Source organism: Nilaparvata lugens, chromosome 10 (genome assembly GCF_014356525.2).
Source record: "Nilaparvata lugens isolate BPH chromosome 10, ASM1435652v1, whole genome shotgun sequence".
In the NCBI taxonomy this organism is placed as follows: Eukaryota; Metazoa; Arthropoda; class Insecta; order Hemiptera; family Delphacidae; genus Nilaparvata; species Nilaparvata lugens.
In genome coordinates this window covers 36,354,500-36,366,940 of record NC_052513.1, presented here as the reverse complement: position 1 = coordinate 36,366,940, position 12,441 = coordinate 36,354,500, and the positions used below count along the sequence as shown (strand labels likewise).

Genomic DNA, 12,441 nt, shown 5'->3' with positions numbered 1-12,441 from the left:
CGACTAGAGTCGGGTCTCTTCTCGACCTGAGTCGCGTGTGTTTGAGTTGAGCCTAAGAGAACTCTTATTCCAAATAGACGTTGTTTTTAAATATAATTTCGTTTGTTGTAATAAATTCTTCTATTAGTCGTTGATTGGCTCATCAAAAGCGCTTTAGGATGTACAAGACCCACCCGAGATTTACAAACGTCTACTTATTCCTCTTTATAGTTCTAACATTTTCTTGTCCACAATTACTAAATAGTATTTGTATATTTTTTCAAATTCTCAATTAATGTTCTCAAGTTTGAGACACATTATTTGTAATCCATGGATCTTATCCATGTTTCTCAATTAAAACACATTGTTTGTCAGTTGTTGAAACACAAGTTTCAAATTATTTGTAACCTTAAATACCGATGTTTATCTATCTTTTTCTATTTGTTTCAGGGATCTTCTGATGAAATATGGTTTCGTAAAAGTGAGAACGAAAAAGCTGGTTGGAATTTCGCTAAATGTATTCTCTTTGAGGAAACACGTGCCAAAACTTCGACACATCAAGGAAGATCATTTTAAAACTGGGGTCGGTGGGTATTGGGTAAGTGAAATCCTTAGCTTATTTAATCACCATTAATGATAATTACAGTATACTGATGCTATTTATAATTAATATCATTATGATCATCCAATAGTAGAATATGACTGTTAATAAATTATTTGTTCATGCTTTGAATCAACATTACAATACATTACTAAATAAAAACAGATAGATTTCAAAACTTATCTTCTCTAAACTTGATAAATTGTCCAAATGAAAACAATAATAATAATAGGTATTTATAATTTTCATTATTCATCCAAAGATTTAATTTTTCACAAGACCTGTGAATTTAGAATTTTTAAAGCTATAAATGATCGAAAACATCACAAAATTGTTTATAGTCTATTATTAGAATTCTTCGTAAAAATTTCAAGCAAAGTTCACAATTTTTTGAGATTATTCTCAAGGTGACAGGTAAATCAGTCAACACAGTACCTATTTTAGCCATCTCATCTTATTTAGCATAAACCATCACAGATTATTTTTCAAATTCATTTTCTTGCCATCATTATTAATTAGCTCAGCTTTAGCTTTGTAAAAAGAAACACTCAGCCTTCGGTTGGGCTTCCGCTGTAAACGTGTTTATTACAGTAATAAAAAACTTTGAGACAGAGTATTTAAAACTCTAGAGCTATCTAAGTAAACCATTATTGCTGCTCTATGTCTCTCCTCTTACTTTATGCGATTAATCTGATGAAACCTATCGGCAATTTCAATTTTATCGGCAGTTGTTCTTTAGAAGTGGTTCTCTCGAGATTTTATCTTGAGTGGATGTATTGTTTGATGTATTCAATACTTTTCCATTATACACTTTCCAAATACTTTATCCTGAAGTGGTTATTGTTTGCTCCGATCAATATAAAATACTAGACATAACTCATAAATTCATTTTCTTTGAAACTGATTACATTAAAATATTTTTAATATTATAACTATGTTATAAATATTATACATAAATTATGTATAAAGAAACATAATGCCTTATCCGACACCATGATTAAAAAATCATAGGTCTTCATTAAAAATCTTCAAAGGCTTTATTAATAAAATTTCTATTCATGATTTTAAAGCCATTTTTAATATTATAACTATGTTATAAATATTATACATAAATTATGTATAAAGAAACATAATGCCTTATCCGACACCATGATTAAAAAATCATAGGTCTTCATTAAAAATCTTCAAATGCTTTATTAATAAAATTTCTATTCATGATTTTAAAGCCATTATAATTGTTATTAATAAAAACATAAAGTACCTTTTTTATTTAAAACTTTAAAACATTTCAACAGCTAGTTTCGACCTACTTTGGCCATTTTCAAGTTTTTTTCAAAGTAGACCGAAACTAGTTGTTGAAATGTTTTTAAGTTTTAAAATGTTTTAAATAAAAATCTGGTGTAGTACACTCCCACAACTTTCCTTGCTCATTGAACTGTAAGCCTTATTCTTAAACGAGAATAATTTAGGGGAATAACATAATGACGATTGGCGGCAACATATTTGAAACTACGATCAGACTACTGTTGTATAAATATGTGTATAAATATAATTGTTTTCAGAGTACTTTTTCCTTTGTGTAAATTGTGAAATTCGATGATTTCTTTAAGTCGTCAAAACAGCTGTTCTACAGATGAAATATCTTGACTAAGACTGTGTTCTTTTTATAAACTTCTCTACCTACCTACCTCATGCACGAGAAGGAGGTTACAAAGTCCATTTCTCTAGGATGGGGTGCACCCCCCATTTGTTTCTCAGGAAAAAGTCTAATGCCAGTTGTTAAAGCTGATAAATAACTATACAGGGTATAAATTAATGTGAAGAAAATCGTTAGAGCCGTTTTCGAGAAAAACGTGAAAAACATGGTTTTTTAGTAATTATCTGCCATTTTTTCCGCCATCTTGAATTGAATTTTATTGAATTTCTTATTGTCGGATCCTCATGGTAAAAGGACCTTAAGTTTAAAATTTCAAGTCAATCGGTTAATTAGGAATGGAGTTATCGTGTTCACAGACATACACACACACACACACACACACACACACACACCACACACACACACACACACACACACACACACACACACACCAACACCCAAAAATCATGTTTTGGACTCAGGGGCCTTGAAACGTATAGAAAACTTGAAATTAGGATACCTTAATTTTTTGGGAAAGCAATACTTTCTTTACCTATGGTAATAGGGCTAGGAAAGTAAAAAAAGTACTTCATGTTTTTATTAATTTTTATGAAGTAGCCCATAAAAGTGAAGTGATTTTATAATATTGTTATGTTTGATCACAAGTTCATGAAATTGCACATACTAATTTATCAGTATAGGTTATCCTTGTAAATGTAAGTTGATTATTCTAATATGACTATTTTTTACTTTCTATTGACTAATGATCTATCAGCTTACATTTGAAATGAACTTGATGCGTTGAGGAAGGATTAGTATTAATAAGTGTACCAGTTTCGCGTCATTTTTTAGTCAAGACTGTTGTTTCTCTTCCAATCACTGTATGATTTAATAAACTTTGAATGACTATTATCATAGCCACCTCTAATAAATGTCGAGGTATTAGAGGTGGCTTTGCTATTATGCATATTTTTGCAACAATTAATTTGTAAAACGTTTTCAAAAACCTAAACAATGTGTAGGTATACCATCAATTAAAATACGCTTTTTATGAGGCACAGGAGATGAAGGAAGGATAAACTAACTTTATTTTCGCAGTTTGAAAAACTATTTTTCAAGATTGTAAAACTTTTTGTTATTAAAAAGAACGACTAGCAGTCAGATTTTTTACAATAAATGAATTAATCACTCACTGTGACAACGAGATCTTTCGGCAGGTCCGCCATCTTCCTGGTTGCCAGGAAGAAAAAATTCTGACTGCTAGTCGTTATTTTTAATAACAAAAAGTGATTTAATAATAAGCAGTTCGTGATGGAAAACAACATTGAAGAATTGTAAAACTGTTTTGTTCGTAAACTGAACTATTTTTATAAATTTAATTATTCTAATTACTTTTGAAATCTAATAATCTATTTTCCGTTACAGGGAAACAAAGGTGCAGTCGGAATTAAAATGGAAATTGGAGGATACTCGTTTGTGTTTCTAAACGCTCATCAGGCCGCCCATGAGGGCACCTACTATTTTGAGAAACGATTATCCGAGTACAAATCGATTACTGAACGATTGGATTATTTATTAGATAAGAGTGCTAAAAGGTATGGGCATTAATTGAAACTCTAGAAATTACTATCAAGGTTTTTCTTGTTTATGTACCTGTCCGCTTCCATACGGTGGCTAGCTTTACCCTATCCACAGCTGCACAAAAAGGTGTTTTACTCCAACTTTTCTTCTCCTTAAACTAATGAATCGGTAACTCCCAGAGTATACGAGGGAAATAGTATCTCAAGTCACAAGGACGGGAAGGGGCCTTTTGCAGGCGAGAATGATGTTTCTAGTGGAGGCGTTAGCCGAGACTAGAATTTCATTCGAGCACTGCAAAAGACATTTACGTCCAAGTAACTTACACTATTTTTTGTCATAATAATCTAAAAAATAATAATTGAGAAACAGAAAACATTACCTGCTTTTGCTGACATTACTACATGCATTCTATAAACATAACCTAGTTTACAAGTTTCGAATCAGGAATTTCTTGATTGTAGTTGACAAAACTTCCACCTGGAGCGCTAAAAGGCGGTTTTTGTACCAGTTTTGCTGTTCCTAATTCGGAACTTGGAAACATACTCGACTGTAAAGAAAACATATGATTTTATTACAGTATAGTATGCTGTAATGAGAATCAAATGTTTATTTGTTCTACAATCAGCTGCTTACCGGCTTGATTTCATGGATGTAAAACAGCTGAAATTGAATGACTCTGACAAAAAGTTATTTACGGACAGGTTTGCCCGAAAAATTGTTATTTCTAATAGAAATATTACAAATAAAATTAGAAATTTTTATTGGAAAGCAGCAACTTTTCCACTTGTTAGTTGGGGGCCTCGAGAATAATTCAGGCCTCAAACGCTGGAAGCGAGCAGGTCCACTTAAACATTCTCAATCTCACATATCTTTCCTTCTCTCTATGCATGATGCTCGAAAATAGAGCGCAGATTAGAAACTCCTGTTTGGAGGCGTGAAATAGACTGGACAGAATATATAATCTCTGTTTTAGAAATCTATTATTAATTCAAGAAAAGATTTGTTTTAATGTTGAATATAATTGATCATTATTCGAAAGAATTAACAATTAATATTTCAGATATAATCAGGTATACCAGGATGACTTGAATTACAGCTATCTACTTCAGGTGTGTGACTTCAGTCACAAGTATGAGCTCGAGTCAGCATTCGTTGAATGAGGAGCATGGATGTTATTTACAGAGATTACTGACAGTTCATGATGAACCACGAATAAATCGCAATCACTAGAACACTTGAGGTGATTTTTCTTGTTCTAAGGAGCTGTGAACCATTCGTGAAATTGCGTCGGTGTGAACCATTTTCATCGCCTCGCTTTACATTTCAAGTATTTGTCTGTTGGTGATATCGCCAGGTTTTGATTTGCCACGCAAACTTTGGTCGGCTCTTTACAGTATCCGAACTCAGCATGGAAGATGTGCCTATGCGTTGCACAAGTGGGGAAAGGCTCCAACGCCACTGAGTGTGGCGTTGCTCAAACCGTAAGACACATTGTAGAAGAGTGCACAAGAACAGCTTATGAGGGCAGGCTGGATGACTTCCTGGTAGCTACGCCAGATGCAGTGGCATATTTAAAACGACTAGATATATGTTTATAAATTTTAAAAATGTCTTTTTTTGTGTCCACCTTTTTTTTAACTTGCGAATAAGATGACTTCATTGTTTATTTGTGTGACTTGTGTTAGATAACATAAAGATTTGTGTCGTAGCGCCATACGCTAAATAAATAAATCACCAGGTAGAAATTTCCTGGGAAAAATCACTCTGGTGTGAACCCCGTCCAAGTGTATGTTATTTGAAGATATTCATCACCCAATTTTGAATTCTATCTCTTTGTTTATTCTAGTGTGACGTTTGTACCTAATTTTGAATTGTGTTTGTTCCAGTGTGACGTTCTGGTTCGGAGACCTGAACTATCGGTTCATCGTGGAGCATACAAACGAAAAGGCCCTCTCGGAGGCGGGGCGTGACTCGGCTGTGAGCAACGGAGTGGACAGTGTGGCGCTCAGTCAGAAGGATCGGTTCAAAATGGTGGTCAACCACATAGCTAAACGAAACTTTGCGGGGTTGCTGCAAATCGACGAGCTGCACAAAGCCTATGCCAGCGGCAAGGCCTACGAAGGTTTCATCGAGAAGCAACCAAATTTCGCGCCCACTTTCAAGTATGCGAAGAACTGTGATGTTTACGACGAAAAGTGAGTGAAATTTTGGTTGTCTTCCTAAAAATAATTCAATTTTATATCCTATGACCAACTTCAATAATTGGTCTTGAAATTGGATTCGCATAAAAAGTTTAATCTATTACTTACTTTAATTGCTTTACTTTTATTATTGATTCAATTTATTAAAACACACAAAACTTACAAAAGGGTTTAAAGGGTCCCTTTCTCAAAAAAATTGAAATCAAATTCTAGTTTAAATCATCAGCTGACTCAATTGAAACACATTACAATAAATGCTACCATTCTTTGATTAAACGGGTTTAATCGTTGAACCAGCTTTGGAGAAAGCGACCCTAAGTTTAAGATTTCATTATTTATTCCAAGAAACTACGATAACCCAAAGGTTTGATTATAACCATAGTGATATAAAATACAATGATGATTCAATGTAATGTACTGGTGAGTCTCCTAGGCTGGAGAACTCGCTCCGATATTCTGTCAGCGATATTGAGATCTCCGGTTGGAAAGGTTTACAATATTCCTGATGACCTTAAACACGTTCCCTTTCTTACCCTTTAAAGGATAAAGGAAATAAATCTTACGGTCCAACATACTCAATCTGGTTTAAAGAATATAATGGTTTAAAGAATATTGTTGAAAATTTGAGGTTGATTCATCAACGGAATCGAAAGTTATTGTCGGGTATAGAAAGAAACTCGGGACGTAGGAACTAGCTGCGCTCGTTCATTAAGATACATCTAAATAAATGACTGTTGTTTATCATGGATGAAATAAACTTTTTCAATTAATTGTAAAAGAATTGAATTGGGAATTTTTCTCAGTTTTTCAGACGTATATGAAATACTCAATTGATGAAATAGGTTTTATTATACTCTACTATAATTTTCGTTGATAAAGACACAAGAGGGTTAATTCTTGAACAAGTTAACGATGTAAAATCGTTGACAACAGCTTAACATAACGATGTAAGGAGAAATGTAATGCACGAATGAGTTTTAAGGAAGCTCATGAGTAGGATGATAATTGTGAAACATGGAAAAATAAATGAGAGCAAATTATTGAAAAATTAAATTTTCATCTATTTAGAAATCAATTAAAGATTTAATTAACACTCATGATTATTAACATAAACTGTTTTATCCGCTATGTGATTAACTGGTTGAACATTTTTCACTTTTCACTAAACTTTTTTAAATTAATTTCAGACGAATTCCGGCTTGGACTGATCGAATATTGTACAAAACGCAAGGAATTCCGTACTGTGACCCGGAAGCCATGAGCAACAAAACTAGTCAATGTATTTGCCAGACGGAGTACGATAGCATCACAAGTATAGCTTTAGGAGATCACCGACCTGTTTTCAGTCGGTTCAATGTTAGGCTCAAAGTAAGCGCTTTTCATTTTTCCAAATACGAATTTAGAAATACGTTTTTTCAAAACTTCTATTTTTCTAATATACAGGAACAGGAACACCCTTTCTATACGAGTAGTTTTTTACATAAACACAACTAGTTTCGAGCACTCATGCCATTTTTAAGTGTCAAAATGAATCCATGTATAATAATTGAACAATTCAAGTAATATTCAAAACATAATGGACCTCTGCTATGATGGATGGCAAAAATAGAAAGAATCACCTTCTTCATACGCTGTCTGAATAACTTTTAATTTTGAAAAAATTGTCTGAATAACTTTTATATTTCAAAAATACTTCATTAGAAAATATGCTGACAGATATATTAGACATGCTGATAAATCGTACTAATAGACTACAAACTAATGTTAGATTGAACTGAAAGTAAGCGATTTTCATTTTCCGACTCCAAATTTGGAAATATTTATTTTGTTTCATAGAAAATTATTTCATTCCAACGGATCACATGCTTATAGACTACATGCTTGTAAATTGGACTATTATTCTAATATATCACACGCTAATAGAATACATGCTTATCAATAGGTAGGCCTAGTATTTGACTGTGATAGTGAAGTTCTTCAACTTTTTATTTTTATTAATGAATAATGACGATTGTCTCAACATATTGTATGTTTTATGACAATAAACGATTATTTGATTTGAATAAAACTCTATTGAATCTAAAGCTGCGTACAGATTTGAGAGTCACGAATACTCGCATTTCATTTTTCATCATCTCATTATATCTGTATTTGTACAGAAACAGTAATGTACAAATATAATCAGCTAATGAAAAGTGAAATGCGCATGTTCGTGGCGCCCAAGTCTGTACGCACCTTAATAGATCACATTCTAAAACAGTAGATCATGCCAATTGATTTCATGCTTATCAATAAGATTCTATTACTCTAATAATAGATCACATGCTAATAGACTAATATGTCTGTTTTTCAGGACACATCGAATTGTGAATTGAGCGTAGCGTTTGATGAGATAGAAGATTGGACGTTAGGCATTTCTAATACTGTTACCTGCTCAATGATCACTAATGGAAGTGATCACAACCTGAGAATCTTGGGCAACGACTGGATAGGCATTTTCAAGGTTTGTTTTTCAATATTTCCATTATATTCAATTATATATCATCATTTATTAATCAATACAATTACAAGTAATAATATAGATATGACTTGGCCATTCCCAATTTTTGTAAATAGTAAAAAAATGCATTCTACAAGCATTATTTTGAAAATTAACTGACCACTACAACTCACATGAGCGTGATCAGTGTACACAAAAATTGATGCAATTTTTTGTAGAAAATCGATTGAGAACCAAATAAATTTGAATCCGAAATTGATCGAGTTTTGCTTGTGTTGTGACTGTAGGAAGACGTGTTCTCATGTCTGAACAACTACGTGACGTACGCGTACGTGAACGACTCTATAGTGGAGGAGCGGATCGTGGAACGCGGTAAGAAGCGGATCGATCTGAAGTTCCTGGACTCGCTGATCTGTTCGCCCGGTCGTTACATCATGATCTACTTCCGCAGCAGCATCGTCCTGCACGACAACTTCCGGATAGAACGCGTTAAGGATGTTCTGGGAGTCAGCGATCCGTTTGTGGTCAGGAACTCCCGCGATCAGGTGAGAGTGATAGTGCTGGACTGGTGACAGAGTCGGTCGCACCTAGCTAGGCCTGTTTAGTTGGCTAGACTGTCTAGTTAGGTGGCGTCTCTTAGTTAGGTTACAAAGGTTCTCCTATCAATGCCAAACGCTTTGAATCTAATGCTGTACTCTACTTGAATCAATCGGTTTCATGCTTTTGCAACTAGTTGGTTGAAGATTTTCATCTGTTTGAACAGAAAACATTATTAACCCACGTTCATCTCATGCACATCAGTGAGCACAGTTCATACTGGTTGTACATATTGAGGATTCCAAGACTCCTGAATAGAGAGGCCAGCAATGATCCCTGAAGTCTGAGAAGGACACTTTCCTCTGGACTTTTTCTATAGAAGCAGCACATTATTGACGGCTGGTTTATGACCCCACAGCAGTAGTTATATGTGGCTCTGGAAAAGTGAATGGTTCGCCATGATGAGGCTACTATGGTCAACCAGGTGTCTCAGTTTTCTGAGGAGTATAATACTCTTGATAGTTTCCTGCACACTTGTTGAACATGATGATTCCAGCTCAGCCTCCTTCCCATCCAGAAACCTACCAGCTTCATTGGTTCTTCTGTAGCTGTTTGCCTCTTTAATGATCAAACTAGGATGCTCGTTTTATCTTCATTGAGCTTCAATTTGTTAGCCAGAAACACAGCTTGGACTCCTCAATGAGACTGGCAGACTTTCCCCTCATCTGTTCGATGTTGGTGCCTCTGGATATCAAGGTGGTGTAATCCGCAAAAAGTATACCTCACCCTTCCTGCTCGTGAAGTCGTTCATAAGCAATATGAACAATAGCAATCTTAAGCAAATAAAAACAATTTAAAAACTTTTAGTATTTAAAATATTTTAAAGTTTTTAATAAAAGTGCATTAAAGGTGTTTATATTGTTTTTATTTGAATCAAGTAGCCCATATCAGAGAAGTGATTCAATCTTGAGCAATATAAACAGCAGGAGACCTAGGACTGATCCTTGAGGTACTCCATGCTCCACAGCTTCCAATTTTGAAGTGACACCACTCAGTTGGACCACTTGCTTTCTGCCTTCAAGGTAAGATGCCACTGTCCCCAGGACTGTGCCACCTAGATCATATCTCTCAAGATTCCTATCCTTTCCACTGACTTCAAAACATGAATCTCGTTATACACAAATCATTCATACGACTATCACGACGCCATTTCATTAACTACTGAAAATTTCGTCATTGTTGACTAGTTTGGGAAAGTTGCAAAAGTGTGAAATCTATTTGGAAATTGATATTATTTTCAACCTTATTTCAAACCTTATTCAAACTAATCAACTGAAGCATAATATTCTTAAGAATATTCGAAGCCAGTATTTGCTTAATTTAGCAGCATATCTATTCACTAATGAGAGGTAATTTTAATGGATATTTGTATAGATATTATAGAGAATTGAAAGATTTGATTAGTATTTTAACTCAAAACACTGCTCATAAGAAAAGATGATAGGTGAATTTTAATAAAAAGTAGATAGTTTTAATAGTTATCTTGTTACAAGTTGATAGGCGAATTTTATAGTTGATAGTTGAATTTTAATAAAAAGTAGATAATTTAAATCTTGTAACAATCAGACACTGTCACAAGTACTATGAATTATTCTGATTGTAATTGTCGAGTTACTATATTGAGAGATTTATAGTTACTGTATCTTGAAAATAACTACTATAGAGAATTGAATATACTGAGCAAACATCAGTAGCAAATAGAATTGTAGATTATCATGAGATGTTAGGAAGTTAACTAGGTCGCCGAAACGGTGTTTTAATAAAAATTGTTTGACTTTTCAAGGTTTAAATTCTTGAACTATTTATTTTCAAAATCATGCAATAACATTCAAATTATGTAATGATCACTACCTCCAATCATTTAGACTCTGAACTAAGAATGCATCTGAAATTAAGAGAAAAATATTATCAGAGCACAAAAACAATAGAAGATGGCCAATACAATAACGCTTCACCGATATCGTGTAGATTGTTGGAATGGCACTGAATTATTATGTATTGGAATAGTTGTAGAAATTGAATATTTTTGATTGGCTTCAAATTGAGATATTTTGGAATGGTTATTTGTTAGGAATTAATGAAGTCAAAAATATTTTTGATTGGATTTGAATTGAGATATTTAGGAATGGTTATCTGTTAGGAATGAAGGTAGAAGCTATCTAAGACTGAATAAAGCTCAGTTTGGTTAGAAAAGAGACAATCACACACGTGAATAATTCAGGGTTAACTTAAATATCTAGTGGCTTCAATATTGTGTTATAATTGGATTTACCCTCTTTCTTGTTGAGAATTGTAGAAATATTCTAATTATCTTGAGAAATCAAATGAAATAAGACATTATTTTGTTTTACTCTCCTACTCAAATCTTACAGATTATAATCTCGAGAGAAAATACTGATTTTCTCAATTAAGTATTCAAAGACATATTGATATAGGAATGGGGAGAGACTTTGGCATTTTTGAAGCAAAACCAATCATGGAAAATATCGTTACATTTGAATTAGTAGATTTCAGAAAGAATTACGAATTACGCTGAGTTTACACCAAAGTTATTAACAAAATATTAACAACATGTTAATAACTTAATCCTTATAGATTCTATTAGATTGAATATAACTTATCATACACTTTTATGTGTTTGTCAATTTCCGTTTAATCTAATAGAATCTATAAGGTGAACGCAGCTTTACATTCTTGAATTTTCTTATAAAATTCAATCAATAAAAATATTCATTATTACAACTTATTTTCTGCGATGTTCCTCTACGAATATAAATATTCTGCTTCTTTAAAATCTTCCATTAGCGAAAAATCTCAATTTTCATTTTTAATTTCTGCTTCTCAAACTCACATTAATTTATCTCTCTCAATAGTTTTTATTGTTTATCAGTTATATCCACAAATCTAATAGAAGCATAGCTAAAAATATATTAATGTAGTCTAAGTCACTCTAAAATACTTGTGGATGCTTAAGCTGCGTTTACACCAAAGTTATTATCAAAATGCTAATAACTTAATCCTTATAGGTTCTGTTAGATTGAACATAACTTATCATACACATGATGAAGATATGTGTTTGTCAAGTTCCGTTATGAACTAGATTGAATAAATTAGCAAATTCTTTTGATTGAATATGGTAGAATGCATTAATTAAATAGGCCTACATTGGAATTTGATATGAACTAGAATCGTGAATGAAAACTAACTGGAAAATAAATTAGCAAATTCTTTTGATTGAATATGGTAGAATGCTTTAATTGAATACATTGGAATTTGCTATGAACTAGAATCGTGAATGAAAACTAACTGGAAAATAAATTAGCAAATTCTTTTGATTGAATATGGT

The 12,441-nt window shown here is 33.1% G+C and overlaps 1 protein-coding gene across 5 annotated transcripts in view; it reads left to right on the top strand.

Annotated features, from left to right (window-relative positions):
- LOC111044469 (inositol polyphosphate 5-phosphatase K) overlaps positions 1–12,441 on the top strand; it is a 34,948-nt gene that overhangs the window by 15,662 nt on the left and 6,845 nt on the right. For all 5 annotated transcript variants that reach the window (XR_002605641.2, XR_005572314.1, XM_022329629.2 and 2 more), the window contains exons 4-9: positions 430–577; positions 3,642–3,811; positions 5,684–5,992; positions 7,186–7,366; positions 8,352–8,501; positions 8,786–9,043. Coding sequence is in view for 3 of the 5 variants with exons in the window: in XM_022329629.2 (XP_022185321.2) it covers positions 430–577; positions 3,642–3,811; positions 5,684–5,992; positions 7,186–7,366; positions 8,352–8,501; positions 8,786–9,043 (1,216 nt within the window). In the remaining 2 variants the exon portion in view is untranslated. The remainder of the gene's footprint in view (positions 1–429; positions 578–3,641; positions 3,812–5,683; positions 5,993–7,185; positions 7,367–8,351; positions 8,502–8,785; positions 9,044–12,441) is intronic.